The 26427-nt window shown below is 36.2% G+C and overlaps 1 protein-coding gene across 5 annotated transcripts in view; it reads left to right on the top strand.

The window, feature by feature from the left end:
* Window positions 1-26427, top strand: part of RYR2 (ryanodine receptor 2) — a 644030-nt gene that overhangs the window by 402030 nt on the left and 215573 nt on the right. For all 5 annotated transcript variants that reach the window (XM_075995501.1, XM_075995503.1, XM_075995502.1 and 2 more), the window contains 5 exons: window positions 2659-2818; window positions 4464-4611; window positions 14615-14823; window positions 16782-16956; window positions 25758-25966. In XM_075995501.1, coding sequence (XP_075851616.1) covers window positions 2659-2818; window positions 4464-4611; window positions 14615-14823; window positions 16782-16956; window positions 25758-25966 — 901 coding nt within the window. The remainder of the gene's footprint in view (window positions 1-2658; window positions 2819-4463; window positions 4612-14614; window positions 14824-16781; window positions 16957-25757; window positions 25967-26427) is intronic.

Here is a 26427-nt window from a genome sequence, read left to right on the forward strand (position 1 = left end):
CCATTAATTCCCTACTGGTGAAACATTCATTATGTCAGTAGTTTTATCAAATACAGTCAGTTGAAGTCTGAATTTCAAAGATAATTATATTTATTTCTACTGTATAGGATGATTTGAAGTACAACAGAGGTGGAAATAAAAAGGTTCAGGTGAAGTTGGACTTTGTAACTTTCATTTGGATGGGATTATTAGCCATTTAAAAGAACCACTTTAAGCTCCAAATCCTTTCTTGCACAGGCTTATACCAAAAAGCAAGTAAAATAAATTGCAATCTACATCTGAAAATGAGTGTGAACTAATTATTGTGCTGCTGCTACATCAAATCAACAGATGCAAATGCATCTCCAGGAGTTTTCACTGTGATCACAGATTAAAGCAACTCAAGAAGAAATCCTGCACAGAAAGAAGAAAATTTAGAAAATAAACAGAAATGATTGTTTCACTATTTTCCAGCTTCACACATTAGTAGAATTTGTCTATAATTTTTTGTTTGGAAGGGCCTCCTTCCCAACCTCCACCTTTTGAAAATGTCTCCTTATTCCAGGAGATGTTGCTGAAAAGTCTACCATTGAAACTGGTTGTAGGGAAAGATCGTTCTTCTTTGAGAACGGACACATCCTTATTAGGGTAGCATTGGCTCTAGCCAGTGATTCATAGATTAATACTGAAACTTTATCGTCTGTGTGTCCTCTGTAACAGCTGGGTGGCACCAAGACTAATTAGGTGAGACAAGAAAGCTTGTGTGCTGCCCTGTGCTGGGTGATTATGGGCCAGCCGGGGGAATGGGAAGTAGCCCTGTAGCCCTGGGGAGGTGGGGAGAACAGAAGACTGAGCCTTCACCATGTCTCCCCAGACTGTGTCCAGCAAACAGTGTTAAACTTGGAAATTAGACTGTGCTAGCTTGATCACCTGTGAGTGTATTGGAAACGTATTAGAAGCTTTCTCTCGAAGAAAATATTTTCCAAATGAGAACTTGTGTATATGGCTATGACGACAGTTTATAGATTTGTCTATTTAAACGTCAGAAGTCTATAAAATACAATGATTCATATGAGTGATAAAAAACCATCCCTAAGGCTCTTTTATTTTTTTTTAAAAAAGCAAGTGCTAATTGCTTGTATAAAGTTCTTATTTAAAATGGAACAAAGCTTATGAATGTTAATTGAATGACATAAGCGATCATTGTTGCAATCTCATCTACTCAAAACAAAATATTTCTAAAACTTTTGTCTTACAGGTAAGTTACTTATAAAATATGGGATGTTTTATAATGAAATAGGAATAATTAAGGTAAAGCCAACTTTATTAAACCTTAGAAATTATTTATGGCTGTAATACATTAATTCATTTAACAAATTTTTGTTGCATGCCTACCATGTATCGGTCACTATTCCAGGTGCTGAGGCTGTGACCAAAGTGGCTGAACTCCCTGCTCTCAAAGAGCTCACCTTGTAACGATGCCAGCTGTAGCCCAGAATAATAACAATAAGAAAGATCATTTGCAGTGTTATTTTAAGGAGCATTTTCTCACACGTTCTGATAATTAATTTTGTAACTTAGCATAATTATGTAGTGAATTTTCTTTTCTTGAGTTGAAGATGCACGTAGGTTTATGTTAATTTGATAAATAAATTAATTCTTTCAAAAACTATCAGAAGGCCACTATCTTCTGGGAAATGTTTTAAGAATAATGCCAGTTAGAAAAACTGATCAGAAACAGATCCTGACAAGTCCATCACTGGGAATACAACAATGACAGAAGACTGAAAGAAAATCAGTTATAAAATAGGCTTCGTGCCAAATCTCAGTAGTTAAATGGAATGAAACAGCTATTTGTGTGTCTGTGTGGAGCAGGCCAGAACTATTGCCTACATATATATATATATACACACACACAGACATATATATATATATATATATACACACACATGTTGAAAATTGAATACTTTCAATTTTATGTTTCTCCCAAAAGATGAAAACTTATACCTGTTTTCATACCTTCTTTCTCCAGCTCAGAGTGTGAAAGTGGGTCTCTGGCAAGAGTTCCTTAAACTTCAGGGAAATAAAATGTAATCATATTTTAGATGATTATATAGCTGAAATTTTCTCTACTTCCTAGACTCTATCCTATTTAGAGGCTTCCTAAATAATGTAACTAGGAATGACAATAGGGAAATAAATTACAAATTCATTAAAATTTCCCTTTAGAATAAGGAACAGATAGCCATCTGAATGCCTGGTTTATGAATAAATATTACATTAGTATAACATTTTAAAGTTGAAGAAAAATCAGGACTTCACAGGAAGAGAAATCCATAAAATGTTTTAATAGAGCACCAATATTTTGATTTAGACTAGAGCCTCAACTATTAGGAGCACAAACAGTAATAGGTCCTTCCCATCACTGAGAGATAGGTAAGTTGTGTCGTTCCTGTTTTGTCGGTATGAAAATGAAAACATAAAGATCATGTTGTTTTTCTTCCTAATCAGTTACTAGCTGAAGTGAATGGGACCCAGGCCTGCTGACTGGTACTTTACCAGTGGTTACCAGTGTCGTTCATGGTACAATTGGAATTAGGGGAGGCCATAAAATGACTATGATAGAGATTTTTATGAAAAAGCCAATAGCACCCATATTTGTTCGTCTTTGCTTCGTAGTTACCAGCTAACAAGTGGATACAAGCCTGCCCCAATGGATCTGAGCTTTATAAAACTCACTGCATCCCAAGAAGCAATGGTGGACAAGTTGGCAGAAAATGCCCACAACGTGTGGGCCCGGGACCGAATCCGGCAGGGCTGGACTTATGGCATCCAGCAGGTACATGAGCTCCAAGTCTCAGTCTTGTAGTCTGAGACTTACTTAAGTGGCAATTAGCATAATTTGTAACAAGAGGGATTCAGTAATGATTGTTTTAAAACTCGTATCATATAGATATCTTAATATACTTGCACATTTGCACTAAGGTAACCATTTAGTACTAGACTCAAGAACTTAGATGACCTTACTGCTGCATGTGATCAAGAAAGACGTATATTATGTACACAGTGAGTAATAACTACATTGGTGATTTATAATGTGCTTTTGTGGCATTTCTCTCTCTGAGATTGTATTTTAGAAGAAACGTTTGAAATATAAGAAAATTGAGATAAAATGATAATAAAACTCGTCCCCACAATTCTTTATTTACCACCCTTGGAACCAGATGAATTTCAAAATTCAGTTTTTTTGTTTTGGTTTTCAGAATGATGATATAACTGTATACTATGTTATATAATAACCTCAGTTGTTGGGCAGCAGACTTTAAATTATTAATTCATTCAGCATAATGTAGGCATAATAATAGCAAGAGGGGTAAACAAAGACTACAAACAGCCTTGCATCAGTTCAGGTCAGGTTTCACCATCCAGTTATTATAGATGATTTTAACTCCAGGTGTCAGTAGTTGTTCAGGTCTTCAGTACAAATCTGCCAGAAGGAAGGAAAAAGAGACAAAACAATATCCCTTCTTGGGTTTACCTGAACAACCTCTGTAGCTTTTTTCGTTTTTGTTTTTGAGAAGGTGTGGGAACATCCACAGCCCCCCAGTTCCTCTTTATGCTAAAATAAATTACGAATCACTTATGCTTCTTGAAATATGGAAATTTTGGCAAATAGTGCCAGAGTCTCGGTGAGTGAGTGGGAAGAAGTCATTTCCTAAGCAGCAGTGCCCTGCACACTTACAGGAGTTGATACATCTCCACCATCCCATGAAAGTAAGTTTTGTAACTTGCTGTAAAATTAGGCATCCTCTTGCCAAGATAGGAAGATCACCTGTTCTCTCTCTTTGTCAACACATTTTACCCACATTTTAGATTTGGAGTCTCTTTTGTAATAGATACATTATGAGTTTTATTGTCATTTCAGTGCCCCTTGTATTACTGCCTGGTTTCACCGGTTGATGGAGCGAACCTAATGCATAGTTTTCAAGCTATTTGAGGGACAGAGAAGGGCAGTCCGTAACACGCTGGGATTTTCCTGAACAAAGGAAAGCAGCCTCACGTTGTTCGTTGACTCAAATGCACTGAAGAGTGACCAGTACCAATTTGGCTATTCTTGGAACAAAAACTTATCAGTGAGCTGTGCTAGGAAATTATATGTTCTCTAAGTTAGCCTTTTGCCTTGTGACCATGGCAGATGGAAGTGATTAGAAATCATTAAAAGTTGTCTCTTGTTACTGCTTTTTTTTTTTTTTGTCATTCTCATGGAATGGGCCTGCTTTAAATTCACACACTTACATGCATGTGACTGAATCTTTTATATTGACAGTGTTTCAGTAACTTCTATAGCCTGGGAAGACAAAAGGACTGTGGAAGGGGCAGATTTTACCTCAAAAGCTTTAAATTTTGATGCATTTGGTAGCTGCCTTATTCCCTAAATCCCTTAGTGTTGTTTTGATTTGTGCATACTTTTCTTTTTCCTGTAGGATGTTAAGAACAGAAGAAACCCTCGCCTCGTTCCCTACACTCTTCTGGATGACCGAACCAAGAAATCGAACAAGGACAGCCTCCGTGAGGCTGTGCGCACCCTTCTGGGGTACGGCTACAACCTGGAGGCACCAGATCAGGATCATGGTATTTTGGTTTTACTTTGCTCCCTTTTGGTTGCAAAATCATGTCATAGTTCTTTAAAGCCAAAGAAATGAATAAAAGGGAAGTACCAGATAGAGTCCTCCAGTCTAAGTGTGTAATTTAGGCCAACAGATTTTTTTCCTAAAGGACACCTGCAGGGTGAGACCCATCTCAGTAGGGTGGCTGCAGGTGGAGGGAATGAGTTTACCTTCCTGAAGAGTCTAAGATGAATGCTTACCTCTCCTCTCTGAGTGTGATATTGGCCTCCTCCCCTACCCAACCAGCCCTCCCCCAGAAGAGCTGATTATGGGATTAAACATCTAATGGGAGCTAGTGTTTTCCAAAATCCCACTGTTATCATTTATACTCACACATATAGGCAGTAATTAATGTCATATTTTGCTTTAAGGAAAACACTTTGGAATAGGCACTCAATAAATATGTGTTGAATGGACTTTTAAAGGTTCTATAAGGAACCCCTTTTCCTTAAATTATACCTTTGAAGAATATAGTTTAAAATGGTCAACTCTTTAATCTTTTGCTCCTACAGTTTAATTAGCTTAATTCTCCATATTTTATCCATTTTAATTACCCATATTTTATCCAGTTAATAACCATATTTTAAAATGGACAAAAATAAAATTTGAATATTGTGTGTTTCATTATAGTGCCTATATTTGTTGACAGAAAGCTTTAAAAATCTATCTCTAATGGCTAATATTTGTAGTGTGGTATCTGTGTATAAGAACGAATCCAGATTTCTTAAATAATAATAATTAATATTTATATAGTGCCTATCCTGTGAAACCAGTGTTTAATAAGACCTTTACAATTATTATTTCATCTTCACAATAACTCTGTGAGGATGACACTCGTATTGTGTTCATTTTACAGATAAGGAATCTAAGAGTCAGGACTTTTGTGTCTTCTTATTTAAAGTGGTAGATACAATATCTCAATCCCAAGCATGCTGACAGATTTTAGTTCTCTCAGTTGAGTAAGTATGTAGTTATTAGCATCTTGACAGATCTTAGCATTTATTGGATCCTTATCTTTGCTGCAAATAAAATTAGATATCCACTGATAACAATATTCATAATCATAATAAAACCTCTTGTTTTCTTGAGATTAGCCTTATAACAGCAGATATGTGGTGCACTCTGATTATGAACCAGATTCTTCTAGGTATGCAAGATACCAAAAATATCCCTATCTCAGAGTATGTAGGAAGGAAGTAAACACAGTTTAATTCCTGGGAAGAAGTAAACAATAAATGGCCTCTAAGCTGAGAAATAGCAATCAGAAAGAGTTCTAGTGTAGAATAAACCCTCAAAGCTAATTGGTTCTTTTTTCTTATATTTTCAAATTAAGATAATTTCCATACAATAAAATGTACAGATCTTAAGTGTTCAGTGTGGTGAATTTTGACAATTGTACATACAGAAGGAACCACCACTAAAAACAATATGTCCAACATTTTCTTCATACCAGAAAGTTTCCTTGTGCTCTCAACAAAGCATCCACTTTCTAAATTCTGTCATCAGAGATTTAAGTTTGGCTCTTCTTGTACTTTCTATAAATGTAATCACTACAACATGTATTCTTTTTTTGCATCTGGCTTCTTTTGTTCAACACAATATTTATATGATCATACATGTTTTTATATGCATCACTAAATCTATTGTTCCATGGTATTCCTTTGTGCTAATATTATATCACAATTTGTTTATCCATTGTCCTATTGAACATTTGGATTGTTTCCAGTTTTTGGCTATTGTGAATAAGGCTGCTGTGAATATTCATATACAAGCCTTGGTGTCGACTTATGCTTTCATGTTTCTTAGAGTAAATACCTAGGAGTATAATTGCTGGGCCATATTATTTTTGTTCGTGTTTGTCTTTTTATTGAATTATGGTTTTAAAAATATATTCAGTGTGTGAGAACTATGTCAGAGTTTGCATATATTTTCTCTTGTTTATAAGGTACTTTTTCATTTTCTTAATGAGGTCTTTCAAAGAGTAGACATTCTTAATTTTGAAATCCATTTATGGTTTTTTTCCTTTTTTTTTTTTTTTCTCTTTTTTTTTTTTTTTTTGAGACAGAGTCTCGCTGTGTTGCCTAGGCTAGAGTGAGTGCCGTGGCGTCAGCCTAGCTCACAGCAACCTCAAACTCCTGGGCTCAAGCAATCCTGCTGCCTCAGCCTCCTGAGTAGCTGGGACTACAGGCATGCGCCACCATGCCCGGCTAAGGTTTTTTTCCTTTTGGTTGTGTGTTTTATGTCCTACGATATCTTTGCCTATGGAAAAACACAAAGATTTTTTTCTTACGTTTTCTTCCAGAATTTTATTATTTTAGCCTTTGCATCTAGGTGTGTGATCCAGTGTGAGTTAGTTTTTGTTTATGATTTGAAATTAAGCTGAAGGTTCATTTTTGTACAGATGAATATCCAACTGTCCCAGCACCATTAGTTGGAACAATTATCTTTTGCAAATTAAATTACATTGGCATCTTAGTCAAAATCTATTGGCCGTATATGTGTCAGTCCATTTCTAAACATATATTCTGTTCCATTGATCTGTGTGCATATCCTTAAGTTAATACCATGCTCTTTATTTTTATTACCTCATAATCCTGAAATCAGGTAGGGCAAGTCCTCAAACTTCTTTCTACTTTCTTAGGATTTTCTTTTTCTTTTTTTTCCTCCTCTTTTTCCTTTGCATTTCTATATACATTTTAGATCAATTTGTCAATTTGATTTTGATGGGATTATAGTTGAATTTATAGGTCAATTTGGGGAGAATTGATGTTTGTTTTAACAATACCTACTCTGCCAGTTCATGAGCATGGCACCTCCCTCTGTTTATTTCGGCCCTCTTTAGTTTCTCTTAGCACCGTTTGCAATTTTCAGGGTAGAGATCTTACACATTTGTTAGATTTATCTATATTTTTGATACTATTGCAAATGAAATTAGTTTTAATTTCATTTTCTAATTATTCCTTGTGAATATGAGATACACAATTGACATTTATATATTGATCTTATATAGCCTGTGATATGGCTAAATTTAAGTATCAGTTCTGATTTTTTAAAATAAATTCCATAGCATTTTCCTTATACATAATCATGAAGTCTACAAAAAATAACATTTTTACTTGTTCTTTTACAAGGGTCATGACTGTTTTGCTTCTGGATTTATTGAACTAGTAAAGAGTTCAGAACAATGTTGAATAGATGTGGTAAGAGAGGTCATCCTGCCTCATAGAAGGAAAGTTTTAGTGTTTCACCATTAAGCATGATCTTAATTAATTAAGCTTTTTATAGATGTCTGTTGTCACATTGAAGAAATTCCCTTCTATTTCTAGTTTGTTGGGAGTTTTTATAATGAATGGGATGTTGAATTTTGCTAAGTTCTTTTTTTTGGTCATTTATTTAAAAAATTATATATTTTTCTCCTTCATTCTATTGATTTTTCAAATGTTAAACCAAGTTTACATTTCTAGGATAACTTAGTCATGATATATGCCCCTTTTTACATATAGCAGCATTCTGTTTCCTAATATTTTACTTAGGTCTTTTGCATCTGTGATTATAAGGAATACTGATATATAATTTTTTTTCTTGCTATGTCTTTGTCAGATTTTGATATCAGGGTAAAGCTGGCTTCATAGTACAAGTAAAAAGTGTTCCCTTCCCTCCATTGTCTGAAAGAATTTGTGTTAATTTTGAATTATTTATTTTGTAAATGTTTGATAGAATTTATTACTGAAGCCATCTGGGCTAGGAGTTTCATCCTATAGGAGAGGTATATGATTATGAATTCAACTTCTTTAATAGTTTGGAGCTATTTAAATTTTCTATTTAGTCTTGTGTCAGTTTGGGTAAATTATGTTTTTCAATAAATTAATTTATTTCACTCAAGTTGCCATATTTATTGGCACAAAGTTGTTCTAATGAACCCTTGATGCCCTTTTAATGTCTGTAGGGTCTATAGTGACATCCCTTTTTGCATTCTTGATATTAATAGGTTATGTGTTTTCTCTTTTTGTCTTATCAGTCTTCTCAGGGGTTAATTGATTTTATACATTCTTTAAAGAGTTAATTGATCTTTTTTTCCCCCCTCACTTGGCTTGTCTGAAAAGAATTAATTGATTTTTTAATGTACTTTTGTTTTGGTTAAACTAGGTCTTATTTTCAGGGTAGGGCTTATATTGCGCAAATGCTTAGAAATCCTGCTAGGATTTAGCTGTTTTTACATGGTTTCCTTCAGTTCTTTGAAAATACTGAAAATAGGTAGTTTAAAGTCTTTGTCTAATAAGTCCAACGTCTGGGCTCCCTCAGGGATGATTTCTATTAACTGCTTTTTTTCTCCTGTGTATGGGACATGGCTTCTTATCTCTTTGTATGTCTCACAATTTTTTGTTGAAAACTAGACATTTTAAATAATATAATATGGCAACTCTGTATTCTCCCTCACGCCAGGGTTTGTTGTTGGGCTTATTATAATTATCGTATGTTTGTGTAGTAATTTTTCTAAGCTAGTTTTGTAGAGTCTTTGTTGTTTGTCATGTGTTGTCACTGAAGTCTTTGTTTCATGAGCTTAGTGATCAGTTAGAGACGGGACAGAGACTTCTTTAAGTGTGTGGAACTAATACATCTCCCAGTTTTTACTGAGAGAGAGCAAATTTGTGCACATTGGGACACACCTTCAACACACATCCAGGCAATTTACAACTTCACTTCAGCCTTCTCTTACTGCTTATGCAGAGCTTCAAGGTCTTCTCTGAATATATCCACATGTACATGAACGTGGCTGTCTAGAGTCCCTGGAATATGTAGGAGATTTTCACAGCCTACAATGGACATCTCATTCCCCAGGTTTTCCTTTTAAATTTTTTGGCCAGCTGTTATTTGCCTCAACTGTTATTGCTACTTCAAGAAGCTGCAATGTTAAAAATTTGCCTCTGATGATTGATTTTCAACAAATGTCCCTGGGAAAAAGACCATTTGCACTGGGCAGGCTCTAAGTCAAGCAGAATAAAGATAAGACCTTCCAAATGGGATTTGCTAAGGAAGTACCAGAAAGGTAAAATAATGACAATTATCTGGGAACTGGGCTTTGGAGGAGTTCCAACCCTGTGCTGTCTGCTCCAGGGGCCTCTAGGTGGCTGGTTTTCACTGCGATTGAGGGGCTGTTGGTTTTCAATATTCTATGGAAGGGGGTGGGAGGATGGGACGGGAGCAAATTAAAACACCACTGGGTTTGCTATTCTTACCAACATTTGGACATTTTTATTGAATAAACACTCATTGGATTGTCACCAGACTTTAGTTAATTTCCAGAGTTATGAAAAATTTGATGTGGACATTTTTTATCAGTGTTCTCATTGATTTTATGGAGAAGAGGATTTTTAGAGGTCTTTTCTCTGCCATTCCTGCTGATGTCACTCAGCAATAAAGATTAGAAATAGCTGTTTTATGAGATGGAACAGAGAGCAGACTGCAAACAGATAAAAAGATTGCAGAGAAACATTGATGATCCAATTGGGGTTGGAGATAATGAGTTGGTGGTGCCAATCTGCTGTGTGCGTGTGTTTTCCAGCAAGCTCAGCAGAGCAGGTATAGATGTTAAGAATGAAGATAGTGAAATTGGACAAGAATTGGGGTTAACAGAGCAAGTAGGGAAAAAGGGTAATAGGGCAAGAATGTATGGGAGAGCTGTATAAGTAAGGAAGGGAAGAAAGAAGAAATTTAATGTTTGAAGAGTGAATGTATTTGTATAAGGAAATGAGAAAACAGGGAGAAAAAAATGATCACAAAATGGCATAGTCTCTGAATTTTTAGAATTACAAGATAGAGCCATTGAAAGTTGTTTGACAAGATTCAATGTTACCAAAGTTACATGAGCAATGAACAGTGAGAATAGAGTTGTGTATTCCACAGTAGAAGTCAAGATCATGTTTATTGTTTATCCTTATGTCCTAGAATCCAACAACATGCCTACTTTGGAGTAGAGTGCAATTGATCTATATGGAAAATATATAAGAAAGATTAATTTTCCAGTGTGAGCAATCAGTACAGGGAGAAATTGTCTTCTGAGTTAGATGTTCAAGGGGTCAAACAAGTAGAGATTAGTGTCAGAAAGGACATTCTTGCTGGAGAGAAAGTATAGCTGATGTATTAAGTATAAAAAGAGTTGAGGAATAGTGAATAGTCTAGTCAGTCTATGAAATATGGGGTATAGGTGGGGATAGAACAGTAGTGGATAAAGGTAGAAGGATTAGGAAAAAATATGGAATATCTTGAAAACCTGGCTAAGAAATGAGGATAAATTTGTACAAGGAGTACTGGCCCCAGGAAGTTTTAAAGCAAGAGCTTGATGTGTGATCACAGTTTACAATAGCAATGTAACTATGGCAACAGCAGGAAGGGACAGATTGGAGGGGGCAGTGCTTGGAGATAGAGACACCAGTTGGGAGGCTTTGGTAAAATTATTATTATTATTTTTTTGAACAAGAATGGTGGGAATGAAAATTAAAAGATAGATGTGAGATTTTATTGTATTAATATAAAGCAGAATCAGTCTTGGTATCACTAAGATAATATTAAAAACATTAACTTATAGTCAGTTATATTGCTTTTGCTGACATTTTAAAAAGAGCATAAAAAATTTGATAAATTGAATCCAATCGTATGTAATTAATCAGAGTTTTAATTTCTTTCCTGTTTATTAGTAAAATGCTTATGTATTCCAGATTAAACATGAACTCAGTATTGAGCTGTTAATATCTTTGGAGTATTGTTCTCAATTCTATTTTAAAACATTTGAAAATAGAATTTATTACATAAATTACAAAGTTTTATCAAGGTTTGAATTGCTTTATCCAAAATAATACCAGGAAGTTGAAAGGATTGCTGGTTAATACTAACATTTCTTTAAAGTATTATAGCATTAGACCTAAAGGATTTTAAATATGTGTGAAATTTTAGAGACTTAGCCTGCCTTCCTTTACAGCTTATTGTAACTGCTGATTTTAATGCATAATTAGGTCTTGACTGCCCTCTAGTGGTGTATGTCTTTTAAATGTAGAGTTTAGAGAGCAGGCTATATAGTTTATCAATCATACTTGGTTGTTTGCACTCTCTGTGCCACGTCTGTGGGGTACTGAGAACAGTCTTTTGTCATGCTTTGTCCTTAATCTTCAGGTGGTTTGTTAAAGGTGTAATTCCTGAATTTTTTCTTCTTTGAGTACCAACAGACTAGATAGTGTGCATTAGGAATATATCTGCTGTTCATTTTTAAATGTCAATGTTTGTTATAACAATATAAAAATCATTCATACAACACACCTACATAAGTTAGAATTGGCTACCAAACAAATGTAAATATAGCATATTTAAAATCAAGCAGAGCATAAGGATTGCGTATGGGGGGGGGAGTTCTGTGCTTCTGACAGAGGTGCTGCCCATTAGCTATATGCCTGGGCTCCCAAGTTCAGAGCTCAGGGAAGTCTCTGTTTCTGGATACAGTTTGGTGGGTGTTTATGGAGCACCTACTTTATGCTCAGGTGCTTGATACTACAGGGTATGCAAAATAAATTTGTTACAGTTTGCTTGGATCTGTTTTTTAAACTCCTGTGAAACCAGATTTTCATTTTGTATTAATATTTAAGCAAGAAACAGAACGCTGAACTCTTGCTTCTTTAAACCGTAGTTGCAAGCTACCCTAAACTAATTTAAGAACTATAGCTATGAATTATACAGACATTTAAACGAAGACCCACAGAGGTTAAAAAAGAAAAAAAAAAGGACATCACTACGAAGTCCCTTGCACGATACTGTCTATAAACAGCAAGTTCATTTCAAGTTCAGGTTGAGTATCATCCATGAGTATATGAACAGTGCAGCATTAGGGTCAGGAAAAAGAATGCCAGGACTCAAAAATTCTGCATTGTTACAACTGCCCCTGTTGTGTATAGTACACCCTATTTTCATTCCTTATACTTGTGGAGTAGATTAGTGATATATCTTATTACCAAGAGAAATTTAGAAGAGGCTTGTGAGGAAATAATATGTTATATTTTTATATAAATTTGCCTTCCAAAATATTTGATTTAAGCTAATATTAAAATTAGTTAGCCTTCCTTGAGCACATTGTACATATTTGGGAAATCCTGATATCCTGAAAACATAACAGAGGAAAGAGAACCTGGAATTGTTCAGTAGTTTAATTTTCTAAAAAACTGAATCTTCTGTATTTAGAAAATTGGGAGTTGAATTTATTAGTGTGCACTGGAATATAATGTATTATTTTATTTGAAAATGTCTGTGTAACTAAAAATAAAGATAACTGCACGAAACTTCTTTCTTCCTGAAAATAATCTCCAATGTTTGTGCAGTTCGTAGCTCACCTTCAACATCTCTTAGATTCACTTACAGAAGTTACAACAATGATTTAAGGAAGCCATGTATTGGTAATCTGTTTTTTGAGGAAGTACTAACTCTGAATGAAAATTTGACTTTTTTTATTTTTTAAAATACAGCAGCATTGAGAACTAGTTTTTTATTAGCAGAAAGTACCTTTAAATATCATAAAATCTTATAGTATTTTCCCCTCAAAAAGTAGTTTACTATCTTGTCTTTCAAAACATATTCAGTTGCTAAGTCATAGAATTTTTTCCTCTTCGCCATAGAGTTGTTTATCTGTCTTATTCAGAGACTTAAGCTAGCTTTTGAAAGGTTAAGTAGCAGATACAGTTCAGTTGTATGTTCTATAATCACCACTGGCACTATCGAAAAGCAGATATTGATCATTTCATTGATTGAGCCCATAATTGGAAGCTACTTAATGCTGCAGGTGTGTTCTCGTCATTGCTTTACTTTAACCTACTCTTAAATCATTACATACAACCTAGCTGTGTGTTTACTGGAGACCTTTAAAGCTTATCTAGATTATTTTTACAGTTCTAATTTGATCATACCAAGTCAATGGTTGAACAGTTAATAAACTTGTATCACATATGGGGTCTTCCCCAAATCTTAAAGGGGAACAAAGGAGAAGAAATATTTAACCCGTGTCTGCTACTCCCTGCCAGCTACGGGAGGCAGCGTGGGGGGAACTGGGGCTGGAGTGGGAGGCAGCTCCCGAATCCCACCACTTATTAGTTGTGGGATCTTGGTGACCTTTCCTACAACTCGGATCTTAACTGAGCTGACCATTGCCTTTGAGATATCGGTTTAGGGCCCTCGTCCCCAACCCCTGTGATTTCCCAGGGACTTACCTTCTAATGGTCGTTCTGGGTTTAGGATCCTCAGTCTGAGGTTTTTGCCTTCCTGGATCTTTTAATCTTGCTACCTCTCATTTCCTATAGACATATATTTTTTTCTCCTTTGCACCACACTGGTCCTGATGTTAGACTCTGACCGTTTTATCCCCGCCTCCATGGAAAAATGTTACATTGTGTCAATGATTGGCTATCCTGTAGGGAAGTTCATCATTGGTTACTGTTCTCTGCTGTTTATGGCTTTCTCTTGTGTCCTCATTCTATCTCTCTCTCTCTCCTCCCCATTTCCTGGCTGCTTCTCCCCTCTTGTCTCTTACTCATAAATGTCTACTTATGTTTTATTTAGATCATTTTAGAAGTTGAGATCTCTTTCGTTATTCTCTTCTTTCCCACTCATCTTCCGCAACCAAACCACCAAGCTGCTGTGGGTTTTCTTATACAGAAAAGTAGATCCCTCCAGAAAAGGGGCTGATGGAGGAAATGCCACCATCCCTGACAGTTCAGGTTCAGTCCCCAGCCTGTCCTTTCTGCTTCACCAGGCTGGCTGATCAGAGATAAGAAAACACTCGGTAAAATGGGAAGCAAGACGAGAAGGTATTGTTACCGAAGGTATTGTTACCGTAGTCACTGCAGGTTGAATTGCAAAAGCCACATGAGATCCTCCCTTCTCTTTCATGAAAGTTTCCTTCCCAATGCCCACCAGAATCTCTTTCAATTTCACAGCTGGCAGAGCCGAAGTGTGCAGCGGCACAGGGGAACGGTTCCGAATCTTCCGTGCTGAGAAGACCTACGCGGTGAAGGCAGGACGGTGGTATTTTGAATTTGAGGCTGTCACTGCTGGGGACATGAGGGTTGGTTGGAGCAGGCCAGGTTGTCAACCTGATCAGGAGCTTGGCTCGGATGAACGTGCCTTTGCTTTCGATGGCTTCAAGGTGAGCGGACTTTGCAGTGTACCAGGCAGCTACTGTACATGCTGTAGGGTCATCTGCTGTTCTTTTTGGCAGTTTAGTAATTCTGGTATTTTCACAGCACAAACTCAGAAAAATAGTTCATAAGAAAACTCGTCCTTGTAGTCTCAAAACCCTTGTCCCTACCACGTGAATGCAGTGGAATTCACCAAGATACTGCTTCTCCACAGTTATCAAAAAAATGAATTATCCTTGTCTATCAGATGGGTTAAAGATACATATACAAAGGAAAATGCATGTGTGTTAAGATAGCAATTCTATATAAAGATTTTATCTTAAGCAACAATTAATGGTAATGTATAAACATTTAATAGCCACAGAGTACTTAAGGTTCATAATCACAAACAGCTTTCATTTTCAACATTAATAGTAAATTCTATTTCTTAAACTGGGTGGAAGCTGGTCAGGTCCTTATTTTGTTATTTACTTATTATGTAAATGTTTAAGGATTATTTTATATGTATAAAGTATTTTATGAAAAAAAATATCCTTATAGCCACAATAAGATAATAGTTGCTTTTAGTTGGTAACATTTTAGATATTTTATTCTTTTATCTTATGTTTTTCTGATTTTCTTCAGTGAATTTGTATTCTTTTTCCCATGAGAGAAGAAAGCTATTTTTAATTAAGAAAGGAAAATTAGAGTAAATAAGCAATGATGAAGAGATTTGACATTTGGATATTGCCAGTTTATTATGTCCTGGGTGGGAAAGCATTTCTAGGCTAGAAATTAGGACAATTGACCCACTTTGTTCTGAAATATCACATTTACTGATCCTGTTTTTTATATCAAATAGAAAACTTTTACATCTTTTTTTGGGTCAACATTAGCAAACCTTATTTAAACTTCAAAAAATATAATAGTTAAAAGGCAGCTTTAGTTTTATTCTCCCTGAAGGTCAGGTGTAACAAACCAGAGGAGCAACTACTCCTAAGAAGTTAAAATACCCTTTACGCCCAGTCAGACCACAAGCAAGAAAGGATACTCAGTCTGGGACTAGGCATGTAGTGTGTAGGGCGGGAGGACACCACCACAATCAGACAAGTGGGTTGTGAATTTTGTGCCTTTTGATACTTAGTTAATTTTTTTAAAAAGTACAGTGTGTTATATTGAGAAGAATTATATCATTGTTTTGCATTGGTGACTATATCCTGTTACATAACAACTCAAAATGATGATGATGCTTAAGTGATAAGTTCGAAGATTTATCTGACAATATAACTAATTTGTACCTGCAGATTAGCAGAATATACCTGTAGATCCAAAAGTCTCATTTTATCAATACTGTGTTTCCATGTATGTATCGTACGGGATTTCACTTGCATATATAAAAAAGGTTGGCATCTATTTTCAATTTTTGACTTGTTATTTCAACAGATATCTTAAGAATATTTTTGGGTTAGGTTTGAAGCTTTTTAAGTTTTAGTATGTACCAAAATGCTTCTAGATTTCCATTTTGTTAGGGTATCAGTGACACTGGTTCTAAGGAATAGAACTTTATTTTCAAATAGGTGAAAATTAGAGTGTCATTTCTAATGATAAATTCCCAGCTTGATTCTCTAGCTTGTAGTTTTTTGTATTTGTAGGAGAAAAACAACCCATATCCTGGGAAATATTTATTGCAGTGGAAAAAAATAAGTTCTAAAGGCATGTGGTTTTTCTTTTCATAGAGAGCGGGTGGGGTTAGATTTTTAAAATAATGAACTCTCAAAATCATGAAATAGCATTTGAGTTTTTCTCAAGATTCAATAATATACCACGCTGACATTAGGTAGGGATTTAGAATTCCCAGACATTTCCACAGTGCTTAGATAGGAGACCGCAGTGGACTGGTGTGCCAGCAGGAGTTCACCCTACTGCTGCAGTAATAGAAGGGGACGCCGGCTTACCCGGGGACAAGTGACTGTTCTGTTTTCCACAGGCCCAGCGGTGGCACCAGGGCAACGAGCACTATGGGCGCTCTTGGCAAGCAGGCGACGTTGTCGGGTGTATGGTGGACATGAATGAACACACCATGATGTTCACCCTGAACGGCGAAATCCTCCTTGATGACTCAGGTTCCGAATTGGCTTTCAAGGACTTTGATGTTGGTGACGGTAAGTGTACCACGTTTTGTGCTGTTTTTAGGTTTGCAGCGCAACGAAGCTGTTCATTGTGACGCTTCATACCCGGCCATCTGTGTTTGAGTGAGCAGATGAGTTGCAGCTGTAAATCGTAAGGGCGCCTGCCACGCGGCTGATTTGATCAGACGCGCCCTTGAAGTTACTCGAGCAGAAATGCTGTCTCTGTGACTTAGCTAGGATTTTGATAAGGCCGAAATGGCTTTCATGAGAACGGCAGGTAAAAGGCTAGTTTTTCACAATGGTTAAAGTTTTATTTAGAACTTCCCTGTTAAATTATCTGCTTATAGCCTTTTTCTGTTCATTCCTTTTACAAAATCGGGGTGAGAACCTACCATGGATCGGGCACTCGGCTGGGGATGACAAAGATGAATAAAACACTGTCTTATCTTTATGGAGATTACAGTTTGCCGGGGGAGGTTGACACTTGTACAATTTCTGTTTAGTGGATGAGTTCTAAAATAAAGACATGCACCAAGTTCCACGGAAACACAATGCGAGGAGCAGATACCACTGCCTGTGGGGCCCCAAGATGGCCTTTGAGCAAGATTGTAAAGAAAAGATGGGTAGCAGTGGTGAAGCACAGAAGAAGGCGTTAATTCTTCACAGCTGCACTTACAGTTTGGCGGGCACTGGCCACATGGGGCTGTTTAAATCTAAATTAATTTAAATTAAATAAAGCTAAAAATAGAGTTTCTTAGTCATACTAGCTACCATTTCAAATGCTTAGTACCCAGGGGCCATGGGTGATGTCCCTGCTGGACAGTGCAGATAGAAAGCATTTCCATCATCGCAGGAAGTTCTACTGGACAGTATTGCTCTGGAGCATATAAACAAGACAACATTTAATAAAGTATTGTTTCATTTTTAAATGAGCCAACACATTTTTTCCAAAATGGCTTTTGAATTACCTGTTATATATGTGCATATGTATTTGCATAAATAAATGTAAACATATTTGCATATACAGTCTTAGATCTTAAAGGTATACTTCAATCAGTATTTTTATATTCTATGAACTTGTCACTGATCCTCAACACACTAGCCAGCTCATTAGTTGCATTAAATTTTATATTCATCCACGTAGCAAGCTTTTGAGCAGGTAGGACCATCATTTCCCAAACACAGATTTGCAAAAATAACAGAAAATTTGCGTTTTTATAACTTAATATCTATTTGAACACTTGTGTCTCTGGATGGTGAAATTGGCACTCTATCCCTCCCCACTTTCTTCCTTTCCTTCATGTTGTCTACACCCCACACCTATGGATACATCGATCTTGAACTTCCAGCCTCCAGACACTGAGAAAATAAATTTCTGTTGTTTAAGCCACCCAAACCTTGACGCTTTGTCAGCAATACGGAGTGACTAGCACACCACCCCTCTACCCTTGCATTCCCTACTAATCTAATACTATTCTCAATTCACTTTTATGGGCAGAGCCTCCTGTTACCAGTGCTTTGAAGAACTAATCCTATTCCTTAATTTAAAACAAGTAAGAGAGTCATTTAAATTCTTTACTGTATGGTAAAAGGATCATTATTTATGCCTGAAGATTGCCTGCTTTTTACAAAGGTGCCTGCTGAGGGCACATAACCTTGTGTTGTGTAAATGCCTCCTTCCACCGGAGCCCTTTCAAGCTTGTCAGATCTTCTGTAACTAAAGATCACCTCAGACCCCTCAGATTCTACACCCTTAACAATGATACTCAAGTCTCGAAACAATGCTTTTGATTCCATATCTGCCACCTGAAAGGACAGTGAGCAAAACTGAATTCCTGGTACTGTGAGACCTCATGAATTCCTTTCCATGGGAGAAAAACAGAAGCATATATTTGGAATTAAATGAACTGTACAGCTGTAGGCAGGAAAGAAAATGAAAAAGAGAGGAAGGGATAACTTTCCATTATTGATTTTTGTCATGCTGCAGTTTGGGGGAAAAAGAATGAAACCAGAATATAGAACTGCCGGTTTATACTTAGAATATCCTTGGTGCCCTCAGTTGAAGTATTGTAGCAGTTAGATTATTTGCTGGATGTGTATGACTTATCCCAAAGAATGGTTTCCAACATGGTCTGAATTAAGGGTAGAAGGTCTGCAACCTCTCAAACGCCCACCTTCCTAGTTTCACCATAACACCTGACGTTCCCCTCACCAGTGTCACTCTGTGCAATCTTCTGTCACAGTACAGACCTGGGAAAGTAACTTATTGTTGAGAATCTTCCTAACTAAAAATTATCACTTGTCAGAGGAAGAAAGGAATAAGGACTATGAGGCTGACTTCCACAGTAGGGAAATCCAAGCAAACCAATTCTGAAATAATTCTTCTTGTTTGGCATTGGGCAGATAGCCTCTCTGTTTCCGTTTCCTTAAAATAAAAGCACTACTTGGAGATGATCTCTTCATGCCTGTTTTAATTCTAAAGATCCTAGAAATCTAAGGCAGATGTTTTTGTGTGTGTTTTTGTTTCATCCTCCCTCTCAGCATTCTCAATTCAAATTCTGGCATCCATTTTTTTTTTATTTATATAAATTTAAGGAGTATGAGTGCAGTTCTGTTACTTAGATATATTGCATAGTGCTGGTCTGGGCTTTTGGTGTAACCATCACACCAATGATGTACATCCTACCTATTAAGTAATTTGTTATTACTCATCCCACACCCAACTTCTCATCCTTCTGGGTCTCCAGTGTCTATTATTCCACACTCTATGTCCACATGTCCACCTCATTTTGCTTTCACGTATAAGTGAGTACATGTGGCGTTTGGCTTTCTGTTTCTGAGTTGTTTCCCTCTTGGCCTCCACTTCCATCCATGTTGCTTCAAAACACATGATTCCATTCTTCTTTTTATGGCTGAATAGTTTTCTAGGGTGTATGCGTGCACACACACACATACACACAGACACACACACGTACCACATTTTCTGTATCCATTCATCCCTTGATGTATACTTAGGTTGATTCCAAATCTTTGCTGTTGTGAGTAGTACTGCAATAAACTTACAAGTGCAGGTATCTTTTTGATATAGTGATTTCTTTTCTTTTGGATAGATACCCAGTAGTGAGATTGCTAGATTGAATGCATCTGCCATCTCTTTAACTATCTATTGGACCCTAGACAAAGGATTTAATATCTTAGTTGTTTCCTCATCTAGAAAAATGGAGTTAATATTAAATAATATAGGTGAAAATGCATATATATTACGTGGCACATAGTAGGCCACAGCAACTGTTATACTTTCTTTTCTTTTGATTAAAGAAGTATGTAATATTATATACTTTGTTGTACATTTTATTATAGCACTGGCCACTCTCATCTGCATTTTGGCCATTTGGCTTGGTTTATACACTTGGACTTTTTTCTGTTTCAAAAATGTTAAAATCTGAAATCATTTGTTCTTAGGAAAAGCTAGCTATGCTTGTGATCTGCTTTCTCTTCTTTTTATTGTAGCACCAACCAGAAATTTCATGCCTGTGTTTCGCCCCCACATCTATGTAACTGCCAGCTCCTTGGCTGGACTTGCGTGCTCATCAGACACCCCTCTGCTCTGGAGCAGGGAGGCTCATCAACGGAGAAAGTTAAAATTTGCCTCAGCCATCTGTCTTTTGTTGGAGGAAGCAGCTTAGCCATAAGTTGTAGCTACTGTTTTAACAGATTTGCAAATAGTTAGGGTGGCTTTGGCTCAGGCCCAGGTAACTGATCAGGCTCATGTGCACTAATTTAAGATCCACTGCCATGATGAAAATTTTCCTTAGATATCATCAGGCTCTGTTATTTGCAGGGTGTCAATTAAGGTAACTGGAATAGAAGATCAAGAACACAAAGGACAGGAAGGTAGGACTGAAATTTTACATGCATTGGGGTATATGCATGAATTTGTGGAAATCTGTTTTTTTTGTGTGTGTTGAAATATTTGTGTGTTCTGCCTACTTCATACTAATAAAACAGTTGAACTCCAGTGATCATGTTTTGTTATGGAGCAATGATTAAGGGTGATATCATTAATTTATGTTCAATTTATGCCTAACATTAAGTCACTCTTGATAGTATTTAGCATTTCCTGACACTATAGTATGTATATTGGTAACTATTTCTTTATTTACCTATTATCTGGCTTTCGTATTGGTTTTTATTCTGTTCACAGCTGTATCCTCAATGTATAGAAAAGTTCATGGCATGTGGTGGATATTCCTTAAATATTTGCTGAGTGAAGATACTTGAAACCATATGGAGACAACGTAGAATAGTAACTTGGAGCAGAAGTTGGTGAACTAGGGCCTGAGGGTCAAATCCAGCCCAACACCTGCTTTTGTAAATATGTTTTATTGGAATACAGCCACACTCATTTGTTTACAATCCGTGGCTGCTTTTGCACTACGACTGCAAGTTAGTAGTTGCGACAGAGCCCATATGGCCCATGAAACCTGAAATATCTGCTCTCTGGTCATTTGAAGAGTTTCTTGAGCCCTGGCTTCAAGCATGGGTTTTGGGATCCACCAGCCTTGGATTTCTTTTTCGGTCACTTAGTAGCTGTAAGGGCAAGTGATTTGAGCTAAGATTTTGGTTGCCTCATATGGAAAATGGTAATAATGATTCCTATCTCAGCAAATGGTTGTGGTAGTTCACTGAGACGAAGCATCAGGAAATACCAGCTACTGATATGGAGCCGTGCGTGCTGGGTGTTCTGTTTATTGCCATCATCTTTATTATTCAGGACACTTTTCTAAGTACTGAACAAAAAGGGAGGGGACTGAGGCTGGCCCTGTCTCTGTACAGTGGCTCAGTGGTACCTGTAGGTTCACTCTCTGTCTTCTTTGACCCTGTTGTGATCCAGTTGTTTCTGCTGTGTATATGCCAGTTTTACAAAGTAAAGATAATTTCTAGAAATATTGGTTGTTTTATTATGATAGCAGTTATTAAAACCATGATTTCAAAAGTCAGGATAGTATTTAGTTTTTACTAAGTTCTATTTCATTTCAATTAAAATGAGAAAAAAATGTTAGTTTCTACTTATGGATGTACTTACATAAATATATTACTTGAAAGGGGACCAAAACAGTAAGGCAATACCATCTGCCAGTATAACTGATGTAAACTAATGAAAAAATATGTATTTATCATAAAAGTAATATATTCTTGTTGAATGTTTGGAAAATATTCAAAGGAGTATACTGAAAATGGTTAAAAATTATATATATTCCCACCAACCAGCGAGCAAATTGACTTTTAATAATTTCTCTCCCATTTAAAGAATTGAGATGTTGTAAAAAATATTTTCCATTATCCCCTTTTTAACATATGATGAATATTGTCCAAAGGCATAAAAACATTTTAAACATAATTTAAAAATTTTTAACAACTTTTTATTTTGAGAAATATCAATCCTTCAGAAAAGTGAAAGAATTGTACAATAACAAATGTACATCTTTCACCTAGAATCATCAATTGTTTTTATTTGCCATATTTATTTTCTCTCGTTTTACAATTTCTTTCTTTCTTTCTTTTTTTTTTTTTTTTGAGACAGAGTCTCACTCTGTTGTCCCAGCTAGAGTGCCGTGGCATCAGCCTAGCTCACAACAACCTCAAACTCCTGGGCTCAAGTAATCCTTCTGCCTCAGCCTCCCAAGTAACTGGGACTATAGGCACATGCCACCATGCCCAGCTAATTATTTCTATTTTTAGTTGTTTGGCTAATTTTTTTCTATTTATAGCAGAGTTGGGGTCTTGCTCTTGCTCAGGCTGGTCTCGAACTCCTGAGGTCAAACCATTCTCCCGCCTTGGCCTCCCAGAGTGCTAGGATTACAGGCATGAGCCACCTCGCCCGGCCTCTCTTGACAATTTTATTTTGGTGAGCCATAAAGACGATTTTTAATGGCTGCACATATTTAATCTTCTCTATATATCATAGTTAACCATCCTTTTACTATGGGTATATTAATTTCTTCTTATACCTTTTTTTCCCCCATTTTAAATTGAATTCAGTGTACATTAATTCTAAGGAGTATAATATGGGATCTCACTTTAGTACTATTAACATAACCCTATGGAGTAGGTGTTGCAGAAGAAAGGATTAAAGCTTAGAGAATTTAAGTAACTTTCCAAAGGTCAAATAGCTAATAAGGGTGAAGCTAAGATTTGAATACTGGTCTTTTGAACATCGAACTCTATGTTTTTCATCACTTCATAGTACTGCCTGTCTCCCCTCTTCTTAACTCTTCTGTAAAACCTTCTTGACTCCCATCTCTCCACCCTTCCTTTGCTTTTGGTACCCTTTCTGCTTAGATAGGTAGTAGCTTATTTTGGTAAAACTTCTTTACTGTCTACCTCATTAGACTGTGAGCACATTTTGGCTGGGCTCTGTATGTTAGTCACCTTTTATTTCTAGTTTCTGGCATACAGTAGCTACTCAATAAATACTTATCAAATAAAGAAATAAGTGGTTGAAAGTTTCTTCTTGCATATTAACAAATTGTTCTACATAAATCTTGTACAAGTTTAATTTGTTGTTTGGGCCATTTTATTTCCACATCACTTACACATTTCTTTATGAGAAAGATATAGGTATGTCCCATTTTATCAAATGAAAATTTTTTAATGAAAACTATCACTTGTTTTCATAATAATGATATACATATTTATTGCAGAAGATTTGTTAAATTAAGAGAAATAAGAGAATAAAAAGGGGTAAAAATCCCACTACTCTGAGACTTTTTTGTAAAAAACCTATTGGTGTTTTCTTATCTAAACATAAGACATATGTTGTATCTTTCTTTCTTCAAACAATATTTACTGTGAATATTTTCCTATATATTAATGAACATTTGAAAACCAAATTTTCGAAGGCTAAATAATATTCTATCTCATGAAAAGAGGTATATTTATTATCAAAACAATATTCTAGAATCATAAACACAGTTATGGGGAACAATGTGGGACATAAATCTTTTGGTATATTATTAATACTAATCACTTACTAGTTTTCAATGAAAGTATTTCAGATATACACAAAAGTTCAGGTATTAGTATAACAAATACAGAAAGGTCTCCTATGAGATTAATTACAGGTATTCAGATACTTCACTTATAGGCTAGGAACGCCTACAGATAAAGTGATTAGAAAGAACTAGATGTTTACCATCTGAGTAGATGTTTCTATCCTGGTTTGAGTCTATCCTGAGTAGATGTTTCTATCCCCCTAGTTTATGTCAAATGGATGTTAGATTTGCCCATTTGTACTAATGCAGTTCAAGCTGTCTCACATCTATTGTATTTATTCAATCCTTTTCTTTGATTCCTTTGGGGACACTTATTTAAAACAACCTTCCTTGACTACTGCTTCAAGAGCTGTCACAGCTGCAGACACAGCTGCAGTTTTTTTTAGATTTAACTGGAAACTCATCATTCACACTTCCTTGAACACAGCTGGATGTGATCTTTCTTCCCGGTTGGTAGCTGTGTTATACAACCCCTCATTTGAATATATATTGATGAATACAAACTGGGTAAAATCATTGTGAATTATTGGATGTAATTTTTATTGTCTTACGCTATTTGGGGATATATATATATATATATATATATATATATACACACACACACACACATATATGGCTTTCACTGCCACTAATTTCAACAAGGGAAAAAGTGTAAATCATAATGGTAGAACTAACTACAATTCTTGTGAAAATTATTGGGCTTATTCTAAGGTTCCACTGCTTTTTGGAGCTACAAATTAGACAATCTAATTTGTAGTCTGTGTTTCAATACTGCCTTTGTTTATTGTGCTACCTACTTGAACATTCATGTAAGACATTATAGAAAGAAATGAAGCGTACATAAACACCCACTACCAGAGAATATCATCTCATCCCCTTGCCAAAAAATATCATCTCATCATCTTGACAGTTGATTCCAAAGAACTCAAAGAAACAACAAAGTTAGTATATAAATAGTTTCCCCTTTTTCAGTAGTGGGAAGATTTGCTAACTCTGCCACATATTAGAAAAGCTTATGAAATACTTTATTATTTTCACTCAATTGCTCATTGCTATTGCATATATAATATTTAAAATGTATGTGTAATATTTAAATATGTTACATAATTTATGCATATACACACGCACACACATACACATATATTTTCTCACATGCATAGATCTTGTTTATCCCAAGAAAAAAAAGAGGCAGAATTCTTATCAGAGATCAAAAGCAGCTGTCAGTGGAAGGAAAACTTTTAAATTTTTGCCTCCAGTCCTTTTTTTCCCTTCAGTTATATATGAAGAAATCTACAGCTCAGTCTCTGTCTGGCGTTTGTACGCACCAGGCTCTTTTGCTAGTTGCAAGAGCAAGGCAGAGGGATCGACATCCCTCGGCACTGAGTTCTTTCCAACCTTCCCCCATTAGAGAGTGGCGTGCACCCTTGAGCAAGGGGGCTGTCGGGGTGGGATCTTCTACCACTGGATACCCTAGAATCCCTGGAGAACCAAAGCTTCTTAGCAGTCACTTCATCCTCCAGAGTAAGCCCTGGGTGAGAGAAAGGACTTATCTAGGGCCCACAACTAATAAATTGGGATGCCAAGATCAAATCGTGGTCTTCTCACTCTTATGTTTAATACTTAATGTAAGTATTCTCTGTATAACACCATTGTTTTCACTCTCGGTTAATGGCTCTTACAAGGCTAAGAGTCTTGGAGCAGTGTGTTTGGTAATTTCATACTAGCCGGATCACATACTAATGGTACTGAAGCTTTTGATTTTTTTTTCTCCCTTCCCAGGATTTATACCTGTATGTAGCCTTGGAGTAGCTCAAGTGGGCAGGATGAACTTTGGAAAGGATGTCAGCACCTTGAAGTATTTCACCATCTGTGGCTTACAAGAGGGCTATGAACCATTTGCCGTTAATACAAACAGGGATATTACCATATGGCTGAGCAAGAGGCTGCCTCAGTTTCTCCAAGTTCCATCAAACCATGAACATATTGAGGTTTGCTTTTTCTTTAAAACTGAGGCTATTTCCAAAAATCAGGAGAAGAATATCTATTTATATGTGAGAGTTTCTGCTTGGACAATTTTGTGACTTACTTAAATGGTGACCCTAATGTGTTACATAGTAGTGGAATCTAAGCAAAGGATTAGCCTCTCATATTAGGTACTTTATGGGTAGCTTATTAGACTGATTAAGCATAGTTTATTTTTTTATATAGGCACTATCAGGCCAAATCTGAATATGTACAATTGTAACATGAATTTCCCAAACCATCTTTAGAGTTAGAAGCAGAACTCTGTGAATATATCTGTACCACAGTACTCTGTTTAATCATCTCTTACAAAATGATGCTACATTGTGGACCATATTCGGGATTCTGAAAACATGATGTTCATGAGACATCTTTAGAATCAGGAAATCAACAATTAGAATGTGAATTGTTGCTTCTTCTTTTCCTA

Source organism: Microcebus murinus, chromosome 19, assembly GCF_040939455.1.
Source record: "Microcebus murinus isolate Inina chromosome 19, M.murinus_Inina_mat1.0, whole genome shotgun sequence".
In the NCBI taxonomy this organism is placed as follows: domain Eukaryota; kingdom Metazoa; phylum Chordata; class Mammalia; order Primates; family Cheirogaleidae; genus Microcebus; species Microcebus murinus.